The 15,473-nt window shown below is 38.3% G+C and overlaps 1 protein-coding gene and 1 long non-coding RNA gene across 4 annotated transcripts; one reads left to right on the top strand and one right to left on the bottom strand.

Moving 5' to 3' along the window:
• On the bottom strand, positions 1-3,083 carry LOC112482307. The gene is made up of 3 exons (XR_003047255.1): positions 2,957-3,083; positions 2,275-2,464; positions 1-1,104 (listed from the first exon to the last, which is right to left on the bottom strand). It is a non-coding gene; the product is annotated as an uncharacterized LOC112482307 (long non-coding RNA).
• Positions 3,084-3,352: 269 nt separating this feature from the next.
• On the top strand, positions 3,353-14,022 carry FBXO5 (F-box protein 5). 3 transcript variants are annotated; one of them, XM_006915006.3, is made up of 5 exons: positions 3,353-3,594; positions 9,203-9,914; positions 10,939-11,029; positions 11,955-12,137; positions 13,277-14,022. In XM_006915006.3, the coding sequence occupies exons 1-5, from the start codon at positions 3,492-3,494 to the stop codon at positions 13,526-13,528; spliced, it is 1,341 nt and encodes a 446-aa protein (XP_006915068.1). In that variant the 5' UTR covers positions 3,353-3,491; the 3' UTR covers positions 13,529-14,022. The 3 variants fall into 3 exon arrangements, with proteins under 3 accessions (XP_006915068.1, XP_015447391.1, XP_024904817.1); XM_025049049.1 differs by lacking the exon at positions 3,353-3,594 and adding an exon at positions 6,875-6,893; XM_015591905.2 differs by lacking the exon at positions 11,955-12,137.
• Positions 14,023-15,473: the final 1,451 nt, after the last annotated feature.

Raw genomic sequence — 15,473 nt, 5'->3', positions numbered from 1 at the left:
TGCATTTAAGTTTCTCCCATTTTATTCTTTATGCCATGAAAGGCCTCCCTCCTCTCCATTCCCTCAAAAGACATCCCCTATAGTAGTGGTTCTCGTCTACAAGAAACCTTGCCCCCGCAAATGACATCCGGCAATGTCTGGAGACAGTTATCACAACTAGAAGGGGAGGAGAGTCAGGCTAAGAATGCTGCTAAATACCCTACAATGCAAAGGAAAGCTCCCCACAACAAAGCATCTGGCCCAAAATGTCAACAGTGCTGAGGCTGAGAAACCCCTTCCTAGAGATTCACTTATCCTGGCATACAGAAGTTAACTCTTCTGTTCTATAAAAAGTCCCACTGTAACCAGATGTTATTTGACTACCTAGTGTCCCATTATAGCTATATTTTATATACCTTATCTCTTCCTCCCCTTTAGGACCCATGATGCTTTTACTCAAAGATTATTTACTGAGCGTCTTATGTCTGGCCCAGATAGTAAATACAAGGTCAGGTGTCATGTACCAATTATTTGCATACACTTTCAAGGTCTCAAAAGTTGTAGGCAATAAGAATTTGCTAAAGGAATGAGGGCAATTCTCTCTGTACCTCACTTTGCTCCTAAAAACTCAACAATTTTGACTGATACTGATTTACTGGAAAAGGTGTATATATATATATATATACATACACATATATGTAAATATACATATATCTGTTGACATGTATTCATATGTATATGTATCTGTTGACATCTAGTAAATTCAGAATGGTTCTTTCTAAATTTCTCACTAAAAATGAAATTAACAGGTGCTCATGAACCTACTGAACAAGTTGTCGGTCAAAATATTATTTCATCATAATTAAAGTTTTAACAGTTAAAAATATTAAGTAATTTAACCCAAAAAAGAGCCTGACAAACTATTTTAGCATGCGATAAAACATGCTTGGCTTTTTCCAATAATATACATTAGCCTTTTTCTGAAATGAATGAATGAATGAATGAATGAATGAATGAATAACTGCTGGAGAACACTTTTTAAGCTGTGGTTCAGATCCAAAGGTTATAGTCCAGGTGCTCAATTAACAAGAACCTCTCCTCGCCTCAAATTTCATATATTCGCATCTGAAAATAAAAGAGATGAATAAAGATAACCTCTCAGCTCAAACAGGTACTAAAACAATCGGGTCTCCAGCAATCATTATTAATCTTCAGTATAACATAGAAGTACATGGTCTCTTGCAGCTGGGTTGGAGCCTTTGTTTACTAGCTGTGTGGTTCTGTAGGAATTATACTTCTAAGCACAATCATCAAATTAAAATAATGCTAGGGTAATTGTGAGGATTAAAGGATAACATTTCTAAAGTGCTTAGTAGATAAAAAGCTACTATAGTTTTAATATTTATTCAACAAATCACTCCCTTGCTAAAAATCCTTCCAAAAGCTACCCGTTGCAATCAAAAGAAATGCTAAACTCTACATATAAACCTACAAAGTCCTGCATGATCTGGCTTCTACCTCTTTGACCTCTCTCCTGTCTTCCTTGCTCAGTACACCCTAGACACATCAGGCCTTGAATAAGATAAGCACTTTCAGGCCTGTCCTCTACCTATTATGTAGATCTCTGCATTGCCAGCTCTACATTCAGAACTTCATCCAAAATCTCAAAAATTAAGCCATTAATTGATGCCCCTTACTGCCTATTCTCTACCCCATTATGTTTTACAGTCCTCTTTCATTTACTGAAATTAATTGCCAATTTCTTTCCCATTAGTATGTAAGCTCCCTGAAGGACAGAACTTTAGTCTTTTCAACCCTATATCTCCAGGACCTGGCATCACGGCCAAGCTAATAAATAAGGTGAGACACGCGACTAAGATGCAAATTTTAAGGAGATGCCCAAAATTTCAGTAATCAAGAAAATTATTAATTTAATGCAACATTCTAAAAGACCAAAATTAATGCAAAAAAAATGAACTAATCATGTTTTACATAAATATGGGATCCACCCAGCACTTGCAAGGCTCATCCCCATCCCTACCCATCCTGATCCAGGTGCTGCCTCACCCCCGGACTTGCCACCGAATTAACTGAGCAATTACCATATGCCAAGTATCAACTCTCCCTGAGGCTGCAGACAAGCAAAAGTTAAATTTAGAAAGTAAAACTGCGAAACACAAGGATTGAGACTTTTGGAATTTAGATGCTGTAGTTTCATTGAGCTATGACTAAAAGCTGAGCCCAGGGAATGCACTGTCGCCACTCAAGTGCACATTCAAAAAGTGAAAAGCTCACCATAACTAATACGGTGCAATGTGTCATCGAAGCCTTTAACAACCGATACTTCCACCCGTTCTTCCATTAATAGAAAATCAATCCCTTGGCCAAGGAAAGGCCTCCAGCCCCAGAGTATGGGGACTGAAAACTCCCAAAGCAGGACGTTTTATTTATTTTGGAGCAGGATTACTGTCTCTTGCGCTTGACCCTTGAAGGAAAGAAACGAACAAACAACCAGGACAGGGGAGATACAAATTTAATAAGCTTAAGGCCCATACAAAGCAATGGTGGCAGGAGAACTGTGGTTGAAACTAACTAATAAATAAGCTTACAAGAAAGATGTCCCACCTTCACCCCAACCGGAAGCACCTGGGAGTCGCGGCTCCACGTCTCCCGCCACCGTATCGACGGGACCCTCTAAGCGCGCGAGGATGAAGGTAGACCCACCCACCGCGGCCAGCTCCTCTCCCTTCCCTCTCAGAGAACCGCGGGGTATCCCCGGGCGCAAGCGCCAACCCGCCAACTCTGCAGCCACGGGCCGCCAAAAGCGCCTGCGCAAAAGCACTGGGCAGGGGAGGGGCGAAACCAGGAGGTAGAGAGAAGCGCGCCTAAATCCTAGAGAGGCGGGCTATGCTGGGCTGGGGGGAGGGTTCGTCTTCCGGAAAGTCTGCATTCCCGGACGACCAGAGTCGCCGCTCACCAATCTCACGCTATGAGATGATCGGAGAAAGTCAGCTTCCCTTTGTGCCCTTCGGAGATCTTCAGACAGAAGCCGGAGCTGCCTTCAGGATGAAGTCAGGACTTGCAGGAGGCCGGTTCCCACAGCGGATGGAAGCGTGGCGGGTGGGCGCATGCGTGGTAGGCTCCCTCCACGTGCGGCCCGGCCGCAGCCTCCGTCGCGCTCCAGGGCCCCGCCTCCTTCCCCGCCCCCGACCGCAGCATCCTTCCGGACGCGCCGAGCCGGGTGGAAGGAAGGAGGCTGGGCCTCGCGCCTGGCCCCGCCTCGGCAGCCTCCAATTGGGCTTGGGTGAGGGCACCTCCGCCCACCGCCTTCCCATTGGAACGCGCTTGCGAGCGACGCGCCCCCATTGGGCCGTGCGGTTTGGGCACGAAATTCAAAGATTTTAAAAGTACCAGCTGGCGCCTTTTAGGGGAGAGAGCTCTGTGAAGCGGGTGTCCAGCATCTTCGTGCGGTAGCTGCTCCATCACCTGGGGAGGACCCCACTTGCACTGGCATGAGCCGGCGCCCCTGCAGCTGCTCCCCACGCTCCCCATCCAGCTCCTGCCGCTGCAGCTCCAGCACCGTGACAGCCGCCCGGCGCCCTCATCACCCGCACAGTGAGTGAGAGGAGACGGCGCGAGGGGCGCGCAGGTTCCCGGAGGGGTACCGGTGAGGGGTGGGGGGCCTGCGACACGAACTCGACACCCTCCCGAGTTCGGGCGTGCAACTCCACGCCAGGCCTCGAGCGGGCACCGGCGGCGGTTCTTGGCACCAGGAGAAAGAGGCTGGGGTTCTGGGACGGGAAGCCTGATGTGCTGTGGCGGGATGGCGGGTCGGGGTCCTGCTTGCCACGCCGAACTTGAAAGCCTGCTCCGTTGGAGGTGTGCGGGCTGAGGCCTCCTAGGGCGCCTTTTGGAAGATCAACCTCTCCCCACACGCCTGGAATGGGCGCCAAATGCCCCTCCCCTCCCCCACCCCACCCTGGGGCTCCGACTCTGCAGGGCTCACTAGCCGGCGGCCCCCAGGGCCCGGCCAGGTGCCTAACCCCTACCCTCTGCACCCCTTTTCCATATCTGTCCCGCACCCTCAGATCTGAAGTCAGTTTCCCCAGTTTTTCGCCAGCTCAGTCTTGCTGGCGGGCGCGGGAGATCAGGCTCGCTCTTATCTCCCGCCTCCTCCGCAAGGCCCGCGCCCTGAGGGGCCACCCTTCCGACCCCACAGGATTTCCAGGGTCTTCCCCCCACCCAATCCCGCCAAATGGAGGGACCCCCCTCATCGGACCAGTCTCTGTTGGGACGTCCAAACAAAAACGTTCAGTTCTCCTTTTTGCCCTTTATCCAGTAACTCAGTCTCAAGGCCTGGAATCAGGGGGGAAAAATGCAGTTTTTAGTACAGAACCGTGAATGTGGCTATATTTAGGAGCTGATTTTGTAGGAATTGAAGAATTGGTTATTCTTTTTGCCTGTGTTTCTAAAACACTAGTTTTTTTATTCCAAACTTGGATAGAGTGAAAGGCACTCAAATAAACGTTTATTTTTATCCTCTTTGTCGCTGTCTCTAAGGGGCCTAAATGCATTTATTTTAACTCGGAAATTACCAAAATTTTAAAAATGAGCAATTTGGTATTGTAATGTTTGGTAGTCTCTGGAAGACACCTATTTCTTTAGAAAAGACTCTAGAAGACTGGAGGAAAAAGTACTTAATTTTAACAGGTTTTATCTATTTCTGGAATATCCTGCCTGGATCATAAGTCTCCCTGTGAAATTCTGAAGCTTGATGGCTCTAAGAAGGGGTCTTTTGATTGTTTAATTTCAATGGTCTCTTTACCACCTTGCTTCCCAAGAGAATATTTGAAATCTTGAATTTTTTTACTGTTTGCAGATTTGAGAAAATGAAATTTAAAAATTTATTGTATTTGAATATTTTTGAAAGTAGACTCAAAAAAATTTTTTTTTCTCTTAGGGATTATGGCTGATTTGTAGTTTATGGCGGCAAGCCTTCATGTTCTTTTAAATTTTTAAAGAAATAGCCATGCCTAATGTTGGCACATGGTGGTTCTCTTAAGGTATTAGAGATTATAGAACTTAATAACATTGGAATGGCTGTAAAGATTTTTAAGGATTGTAGCCTATTTAACTAATATGGAGTATCAGCTCTATATTCAAATGTTAAATAGATTACATTTTGTACGGTTAATATAATAGCTCTTTCATGATTGGACTGTAAGGTTTGAAAAATGCAGTATGTTGAATCTACCAACTTTATAAAATAACTATATCAACATTTTAGAGAAAATGAAAGACTGCATGTTCTAGATCACAAAGTTAGTCAAAAGACTGAACAAGGATTTTCATTTGAAGTTGGATCTGATTCCTAAGAAATGTATATAATCTGAAATGCATACATCTGCCTGGAGTATATTTTACTGCTTTTAAAATGTTCATGATATACAGTATAAGGAATATGAAGGGGTTTTGCTTATGAATAATGTGAAGAAAATACTCTAGATTCTATTGATTAGACCATATGCTGCAGGGACTCTGTCATGAGTTTAGTCCAGTTTTATTTTCTCACCCCCATTTTATAGATGAAAGAGGTAACTCAGTTTTCCTCAACTCAGCAAATGACCCTTTATACCTTAGATGCTCAAAACTTAAACCCCTGGGTATTTTTTACTCCACTTACTTTCATCACCCACATCCAATATATCAGCAAGCTCTGTTGACTTTGACTTTACCTTCCTAAGTAGATCTCACATCTATTCAATTACCTTCATTTCCGCTATGGTCATCAAATCTCAAGTACTGGACTCATTGGACTTTTGTGATACTCTCTTCTAACTAGCCTCCCTGCTTCCACTTGTACTTTCCTATAATCCATTTTCCACAGCTACCAATGATTTTTATTTTAAAGCGTAAACCAAATACCAGTACTCAGAACCCTTCAAAAGCTCTTCATTACACAATAAGACCCATCCTACCCTAAAAAGCTTATAAGCCATTCTGCCTCTCCAACCTTATTTTTCAATCATTCTCCTCCTAGCTCACTAATTTGCAGTCTTATAGGAGTTTCTCTTCCTCAACATTTGTCCTTGCTTTCAGATTTCAGAATGTCACCTCCAGCAAAGATCATCCCTAATTTCTTCCTCTCCCTACACCATTACCAAGTAGGCACTGGATAAATGAACGAAGTGGCAGAACTAGATTCTGAACCCTCATTGGTCTGATTCGAGAGGTCATGAAACAACATAATATTTTTTCTTTCTAAATAATATCAGATCAAATATATAAAACATGTTATTTCCCAAATTGTTTAGAGATACTTGGGTTGGTCACAGGAATACACTAAACTAGTTGAAGGACCTGAAATTAGTCCTTTACAGTCTGATTTCAGCTTCCTTTTGTATAAAGTGATATTTTTTTGCAGCATTTTTATGGAGATTTAAAAATGTACATTATTTCACATTTTAAAACTAAATCTATAACCAGCATCCAAATTTTGGGACCAATAAAAGGAACCAGAGTTCCTTGGAAAGATAACCGATTCTAGGGCTGAAACATGGAAAATACAAGATGATCCTGGAGCATCTTACAGTGCCAGAAAGTAAGGACTTCTCCAGAAACAAAACAATGGATGTATGTCAAATGGACATGAACTTAACAGTGGCAAAGCTGGAACAATTTGAGCAACAACATAAATAATGTAGTATTGGAATTTAAACCAAAGTCCATGTTTCTATGCTTTTGTATTTTACATATATGTATATATGTATGTACTTTTATCTCACTTCTCAGGTGACATAGTAGAAAGAATACTTAATTTACATTCAAGAAGAGTAATCCATCTCTCTTAACTACCAGTAAAACCTTTGGCAAGTTACTTAGCTGAGTTTCATGTCTTCATTTATAAAAATAAGGTAATACCTCTCTATCCTACCTCAAAAGATTATGAAAACCAAGTGTTTGGAAACAAGTTGGAAATCGTAAACTTCTAAATAATTATTAGCTATTGGAATCATTATTAGTTCTAAATTTAAAGAGCTGCCCATATTCAAGTGCAATTGAATGAAAGGGGTTCTGTAGGATAGTCCCAGTAACTGGGTTCTAAAGACAAGCAGAAGAGTGTCTTTGTGTTGAAGAGTTTCTGAAGTACAGTTTCAGGCCTCTTCCCTTTAGGCAGCTAAACAGTGGACAGGTGGGTCTTTGTAGGTGGTTTCCTCTTCATTCTCTCAGATTAAATGTCATATGTAAATCATACTTGAGACAAAAATAAAAATATCTTGTAGTATTTTACTTTTTCTGAGTGGAAGAGAACCACTCAGAATAATTTGTTCAAGTTAGGGTTAATTAGGAGATTAGAATTTATATATTCTTTACTTGCTTTTTATGTCCCAAACTCTTAGCTTAAACTTAAATTTTAGGGTTAGTTCAAATGGGGTTCTGAAGCACATAATTTATCTCCCACTATGTTAATGATCGGGGATTTAAAGAGGGGGTCTCTATCTACTAGGTTACTTTCTACCAAGGTGTCCTTTAGTATTTAGACTTAAAGGTTTTGCTCTAAATAAAAATGGTAAAATTAATATGGACAGATTACCAATATTTAGTACAGACTAAATATACTGGTATATACAATTATTATAGGATAAATTGTTAGCTACCTATGATTGGCTTGGCTTGCAGAGGGGATAGTAAATGGGGAATACATTGGAAGCACATATTATTCACATACTGCCTTCAGTAATGCTAAGTAGTTTTTCTGAACCCATTATTTTCCTTCCCAGAATAGTGCCTTTGCTTATACTATCCTTCAGTGAATGCCCTTCCCAGCCTCTACTGCCTGACAAAATCCTAATCATTTTTTAAGGCAGTGGTTCTCAACTGACTAATGAGGGAGATTCTGCTGCCACTGCCTTCCCCCCACTGCTAACATTTGGCAGTAACTGGTGGCTGGAGACATTTTTTATTGTCCTGCGTGGGGAATAGGGGCTGCTAATGGCATCAGGTGAATAAAGGCTGCTGAACATCCTACAATGCACAGGATGATGCCAACAACAATGAATTCTCTAGTCCAAAATGTCAGTAGTCCAGAGATTGAGAAAACCTGTTTGAAAGATATTTTAACCAGTTTCTGAAGCTGTGGGGGTGGTGATGCAACCCTAAACAAGTCTTTGGCTTTTTCGAAGTTTAAATTTGAATCAGTGTCTATGAATTCTAGTGAATAACATCCAGAAACAGTTGCATCCGAACAGGAATTAACACTCACTGCCCTACCAGCCTCACATTCTTCTTACATCTGGTCTTGTACTGATCAGAGCGGCATAATTCTTTTCCAAATCTTTCTTCTGGTTCTTTCGTTAATCATGAGAAATCTTTGTTCAGTAAAGATAGCAGAGTTTCTAGCACATATTATGCAAGATATGGGGAGATGTTCCTGTGCTTGAGTTTACTATCCAGTAGGGCGACCAGCACTTTAAATATGTCAGCCTGTCACCCAGAGCATCAGTCAGAATGGAACTTAGAGATGAGAGCTCTGAGTTCAAGTAGACTTTATGGATGTTTAAATATATGGCCTTTTTAGTCCTTTCTCTTTGCTACCTACAATTAATTATTCTAAGGCATATAATAATTACTAGTGTTTAAATAATATACAAGTCTTTCTATTTGTTACTTTTATCAAAACTATTTTGGCCCTTACACATTCCCCTCCCCCATTGGTCCTAACCATATTTACTCTCAGTGGTTTAAGTTATGCTTAAGTCAAAGCTGACTATAATACCATGTCAAATCCAGAGTACAAACACCGATTCTAGAAGTATTTGATTATTATAGAGATCTCCAACCTGATACCCCACTCTTGAGGCCTCACATTTCCTTATTTGTTTCATAAGCCCAGGTTTTTATTAAATAGTGCCTTTCCACTATGTTTTAATCAGTATAGTCTCTAAAAGTCAAATGTTACAGTTGTACGGATCAAAAAGCAATATGTTCTGAAGTACCCTTTTAATGATAAGATATACATATGTATATACACACACACATAAGATTTAAGTAATATTTCCGCATGTTGTTACATCTCAGTAATTAAACTTCAATAGCTTCATAGTTACATAGGCAATACACAATTCTGAGATGATACCAATTAAATCTTTGTAAATCCCAATTTAAGATGTCAGGATATGTGGAAATTTTGCTATTAAGTAAATATGTTTTGTTCTTTTTGTAGGTCGCAAAGAAGAAAGTTCTACTCTTTCTATCAAAATGAAGTGTGATTTTAGCTATAATCATGTTCATTCTGGACTTAAACTGGTAAAACCTGATGACAGTGAAAGGCTAGGTTCCTATACTTCTGCATGTTTGGAAGGCTCTTATAAAGATTGCATTAAAGACTATGAAAGCTTATCGGATATTGGGTCACCGATTGGGAGCCCCAGGATTGTAGAACTTGAAACTGAGAACAAGCCCTTGCATAACAAGGAAAATCAACATGTGCAACCGACACTTAATAGTTCAGATGAAACAGAAGAACTAGAGACAAATGGACCTTATGAAGACAGTGGCTATTCTTCATTTTCCCAACAAAGTAGCATCAATGAGCATGAAGAAGCTAGCTTTCCCCTGGAGGAAAATTCCAGTGACAGTCCACAGTCTTGCCTGCTACAAACACAAAGCCCAGACCAATATCCCAATAAAAACTTGCTGCCAGCTCTTCATTTTGCAAAAGTGGTTTGTTCAACATTAAAAAAGAATTCCAAACGAAATTCTAAAATAGATTGGGAGAAGCTGAAGAAGTATAATGTAAATTTTGGACTACAGAATATAATTGGCAGGAAAATGGGCCTAGAATGTGTAGATGTTCTCAGTGAACTCTTTGGACGGGGACTCAGACATCTCTTAGCAAATATTTTAACACAGCTCAGCGATATGGACTTAATCAAGTAAGTATCGTTGCTTTGAGTGTATTAGTATTTTACACTGAACGTGTTTATTAGGTGGCTCAACACCAACCAGCTCATGCGAAAACAGGGTAGTCTTTTCTGCGTAGTTTAATTGACTTTTACCTGATTGCTAACTTAACTGTAAACAACATCCTAGTTCTAGTATACAGGTCCAACAGACATTGTGACTTTTGTCACACTTGAAAATATAATTTTTGTTCTTTTTTAGGTTTTTTAATGTAGGGCACTCCTAGATTTGACAGTAAGGAAAATACGGTGATCCACAAATGGGCCCGATTATGACTATTTCTTAGAAATCTTTTACTAACTAACCTCATTGTACCAAAGAAAACTAGTTAGAATGAGGTAATTATGAGAATTAAAATGATTATATAGACAATTGGATTAGATTGGATTCAACTCAACTGGGATCATTTTTGGCTTTTTGAAAAATTTTTTAGAGGTACTCCCTGCGGTACTTTACACTGGTCTCTATGAACTATATAGTTAAAGCAAAACAGATATAAGTGTTGATTTTTATTGTAGGCTAGCCTGAGTGCAAGTCAACATCACAGTTTCTACTTTTTCTATTCACAAAAAGGATTTTTTCTGGTTAATTTCTACTAATAGCAGTGTGTCCTAGAGCACTTTGAAATTTGTCCACAATATTTACCAAAAAGTCAACATGGTGCCTTATATACAGTGGTGGCTACTTGATGTTTGCAAATATTGTGAAAAAATGCAGTACAAATATGTGAGTCTTAAGCCTGGATCCACTTAGAATTGATGGGATCTTTTTAAAAAAACACAGAACCCTGGACCCCATTGTAGACCAGTTAAATCTAAATAACTAGGCATGAGACATCTTTAAATCTTAAGTGCCCCAGGCACTTCTAATAGATAGCCATGTTCGAGAAGCACTAGTAATAGAAATTTCTTTTTTGCACGGTTAATGTTTCTGTAATATATTTATCTTAGATCTTTGTGATGCTTTAGTTGTTTCCATTATAATTTATTTTTCTAGTGTGTCTAAAGTGAGCACAACTTGGAAGAAGATTCTAGAAGATGATAAAAGGGCATTGCAGTTATACAATGAAGCAATACGAAGAGTTACTGTAAGTCTTTGCAGTTGATGTTTTCATTTTAAAATATAGCAGCTGGTCTAGTGCCCTTTACCTTCAGAAATAGGAGGGGGAAAATTGGTAACAGGTAATCTGGAAATCCTCTACATTCAAAAACCATTTCAGCATGTTACCAGAACTCATTAAGGAAATTCAGAGATAAAGGGAAAGGAATCCCACATCGGGCATTTATTCCTAGCAATGTAATTTCCAAAAGTAAAAAAGTGAAAATTAGTTCTGATAGTGTGAATTGATCATACAGCTAATCTTGGTTGCCATTTGTGTGTATTTTTTTCAGTTACCCAGATAAACAGTAAATTATAACATTGAAGATTCTTAATATACAAGAGAATTCATCGATCGAAGAATTCCCTTGTATATTAAAACTACTTCAAGATCGATGTTTTTAAAATTTTAGGCCTGAGAGTTGTCAGACTTTGGTCCAAATTTTGGTGCTGCTGCTTTTAGAGAATTGCTTTAATTCTCTATGTTTAATTTCTTTATTGATAAGCTGCTGTCGATGGAAAATTTTCTAATCTAAAGGGTTTTTGAATCTATTCATGACATTGAGGTGACACTTAAACATGACTGTTGCCATCTACTGGTGGTAGGAAGAATGACCTTTTTTCTGTCAGTGGTACTTAATAAATCATGTAGTAAATGCTGCATAGACTAAGCATGTAAAGTGAGTCACAATTTCTGGTTTGTAATTCCTGTCAATAACTCAGTTATTAGGCTTTACATGTGTATGTGAATAGTTTTGTGTGGCTGCATTTAAACGTGTAGGTAAATTGGATATAGGGATGAATCCTTTACATTCTCATTTGCCCTTTTTTTACATACGCAGACATTATAAAAATGCCTGACTGTTGAGAGTATAGGAGAATATTTTTAAGTCCTATTAAAACATTTCTTTTAGGAGAAGAGCATTAAGTTCTCACCACATGGTTCAACCAGAGAGAATGTTATGGTCAGAACCGCATTGGCTTCTGTTCAAAAAGCAGCAGCCCAGCCTCCCCCCAGAAAAGATGCTCGAACCAAGTTATCCAATCCAGATGATCAGAAAGATTCTACCTATAGTCGGCACAATGAATTCTCGGAGGTAACTTTTTGTTTATCAATAAATTAGAAGCATGGGGCCCTTATCATTAAAAGGACTTAGAGTAAGAAATGGAGGGCTTTACCTTTAATCAGCATAATTAGAACTATTAGGGAATTGTTAACGGAGACCTTATCTTTTGCCTCTTCTCTCAAAAATGTTGGAAATTAAGAAACCATTTATAACTCAACTGATAAATTGGGAAAGTAAAGAGATGTCTTTATGATGAAAATTATAGATACCATTTGGCATTATGACAGTTCAGTGATATCGAAATCTAATTTGGAAATATTAAGAAACTAATGAAAAACCTTGATTTTGAAATTTATAAAACTGCTAATATAAAATTCAGTATTACATTTTACAATTCCTGCCTTTAATATCTGAGGAAAAGTTCTAAATAGAAAAAGTCCAGTTTTCAGAAATTGAAGACCTCCTGTTCTACCTTCAAATCATTGGGTAATGTGTATTACAAGTTCTACTCACAGGCGGATAATTTTGCAAGCTTAATTTAAAAACCATAACCTTACCTAAGAGTGCATGTTATGACAAAGTGCTGACTGCCTCATGTTGGTCAATAAATATAAATAATGTATAATAACATTTAGTTTTCTCAATTATTTATAATGTGATGACTAATACAACATGTAAGTTTGTTCAAAAAGCATTTATTGAGCATCTGCCATCTTACCGGGTACTACATAGATAAGAAAACATGGCAACCTTTATAACCTTAACAATCTAGAATGGAAGATGGCTTACATTTAAAAATGCCATGTAATGTGGTAGGTGCTTTAAAAAAAGATAAAACTACAGGTAAAACAGCAGCCAGTTCTAGCGTGACACTAGAAAGACTTCACAGAAAAGGTGACCATTTAAGTTAGGCATTGATATGTGGTAGTTCATGAAGTAAAAGGGGAATGTATTTAAAAAGCAGCATTAGGACATTGCTACTGGACCAGTTGATAAGTGGTGCGATCTCTCACCCATTGTACAAACAGTAAGCTCCTTAAGGGAGCCAGTTGGCTTATGTGTGACATGGTGCTTTATGCACGTATTGGAGAAGGTGCCACTCTTGTTTTTCCTAACTGAATTACATTCAGCCCTTACTAAAATTTGTTAATGGATTTCCTTCTTTCTAGGTTGCCAAAACTTTGAAAAAGAATGAAAGCCTCAAAGCCTGTATTCGCTGTAATTCACCTGCAAAATATGATGGCTATTTACAGCGGGCAACCTGCAAACGAGAAGGCTGTGGGTTTGATTATTGTACACGGTGTCTGTGTAATTATCATACCAGCAAAGACTGCTCGAATGGCAAGCCTCTAAAAGCCAGTTATAAAATGGGTCCTTTGCCTGGTACTAAGAAAAGCAAGAAGAATTTACGACGATTGTGATCTCTGATTAAATCTATTATAACTGATCGTGAAGGTTAGTCAGAAAAAGTTACGTTTTAATTTGAGAAATAAAAATGTATTGTTATATTCAATTTTATAGCGAAATCAATGTACTAGATGGGTTTTTCCCCCTGGTAAATAGAGGATGCACAACCTCTTAAAATATTTTATGATTTAATGTGAAAATATTCAAAATTCTCAGTGTAAATCAGAAAATTTAAATATTTTAAGAAAAAAGGAAAACTTCATCTATATTTGCTTCAGAGGTAAAATAAAATTGTTTTCAGTTTTATAGTAAAGGAAGGCCATGTAATTTTACCCAGACAATCCTAAATATAAATTGTTTACCATCTATTAGCATTTGGGACATTTTATTTGCCTCATCAAATTAATATCTATTGAAATATCAACTGGAGTCTTAATTTAAATGCTTTGTCACCTTTTGTTCTTGACCTTGTTTTCAGTGTGTATACTTCCAAATATCCTTTGTGAAATCTTGCTTGTTTTTCTGATGTGTAAAGTCTGTTTTAATATTTTTATACATATGTAAATATATCTGTATTTTATGTGTCTAAAAGTAAATATGATTTGTATATACATGTAAAAATAAATTTTGTTATGAATAAAATTATTACAAGCTTAATAAATAATGTGAACCTTTTATTTTGATGAACATTTTAATCCTAGAAACAGCTGAATTGGGAAGTTGTAGGAGACTGCATTTGTGTGTGTGAAGGCATTGAGTGTATCATATCTGTCTTCTCTGGAGAGCTTGCTTGATTGCCATACTCCGATCTCAGTTTTCTTCCCACTCACAATATCGTAATTGTGGAGTAGGGTCTTGAAATAAGCATCTCAAGATGATTTAATATAAGGAAACATAACACATTTTGAGAAATACCGATATATTCATCTTATCACTAAACCAGTTAAACTGGGTTCGATAGCCACAAAATATAAAAATCATACTTAAAAATATGTAGGACAAAATATATTTAAATCAGCATTTGGGCTAATAAGAACTTAGACATCTTTTAAAATTGCTTGAACTTGAATTCATGTTCTGGTTTCAATTATGAATATGAGAAGTTTTATATTGAGAAACATCCTGAAGATTTAAGGTGTGGACCTCACAAGTCCTCAGTCAATAGGTCCTCTAAGAAGTTTAAGAGCTTTGCCCTTCATCTCAGCAGAAGCCTGAGATATATCTCAAATGGGTTTATGGGTGTGTCTTATCTACTAAAAGTAATACCAATAAAATTAACTGACTTTTTAAGCAGCTTTATTGAGGAAAACTTGGCAAAATGACATTAAAATGTGTAATTTGACATTTCGAAATACACAAGCATGAAACCTTTAACAAGGTAATGAACACAACCATGATCCCCCAAGTTTTTTCTATTAGTGATCCCTTCTGCCAGCTCCCCAGGCAATCACTGATCTTGCTGTCACTGTAGATTAGCTTCCCTTTTGTAAGAAATGTGTATAAATGCGATTGTAAAGTATATAGTCTGCTTTCGCCAAACATTTTGAAATTCATCCATTTTATTTGCACTAGTACTTCCTTTTTCTTACTAAATGTACTGTTGACAAGCCAGTTTATATAGTCACCTGTTGGACATTTGGCTTTTCCCAGTTTTTTGCTATTGGGAATGTGCTGTAAACATTTACATACAAGTCTTTGTGAGTAGTATGCTTTTATTTCTTGTGGGTAAACAACATTATGGAATGGTCGGATTATATGTAAGTATATATTTAACTTTTTAAGAAAATATCAAAATGTTTTCCAAAGTGCTATTACTGTTTCGCCTTCTCAGGAGTGTATGGGGGTTCCATTTTATATTCTCATCAACACGATGTAATCAGTCTTTTTAATTTTAACTAGTAAGTGTGTAATAGTATCTCATTTTAATTTATGTCTTCCTAATGACTTAATGATGTTTAG

This window comes from Pteropus alecto, unplaced genomic scaffold (assembly GCF_000325575.1).
Source record: "Pteropus alecto unplaced genomic scaffold, ASM32557v1 scaffold195, whole genome shotgun sequence".
Lineage (NCBI taxonomy): Eukaryota > Metazoa > Chordata > Mammalia > Chiroptera > Pteropodidae > Pteropus > Pteropus alecto.
Note: the sequence above shows the minus strand (reverse complement) of the source record. Positions and strands in the feature narration are given on the sequence as shown.

Excerpts from the sequence above, each read along its gene's own strand:
- FBXO5 (XM_006915006.3), top strand. The coding sequence starts at position 3,492 with ATGAGCCGGCGCCCCTGCAGCTGCTCCCCACGCTCCCCATCCAGCTCC. Across the intron at positions 9,915-10,938 it reads AGCGATATGGACTTAATCAA|TGTGTCTAAAGTGAGCACAA; the intron begins GTAAGTATCGTT and ends TTATTTTTCTAG. Across the intron at positions 12,138-13,276 it reads GGCACAATGAATTCTCGGAG|GTTGCCAAAACTTTGAAAAA; the intron begins GTAACTTTTTGT and ends CCTTCTTTCTAG.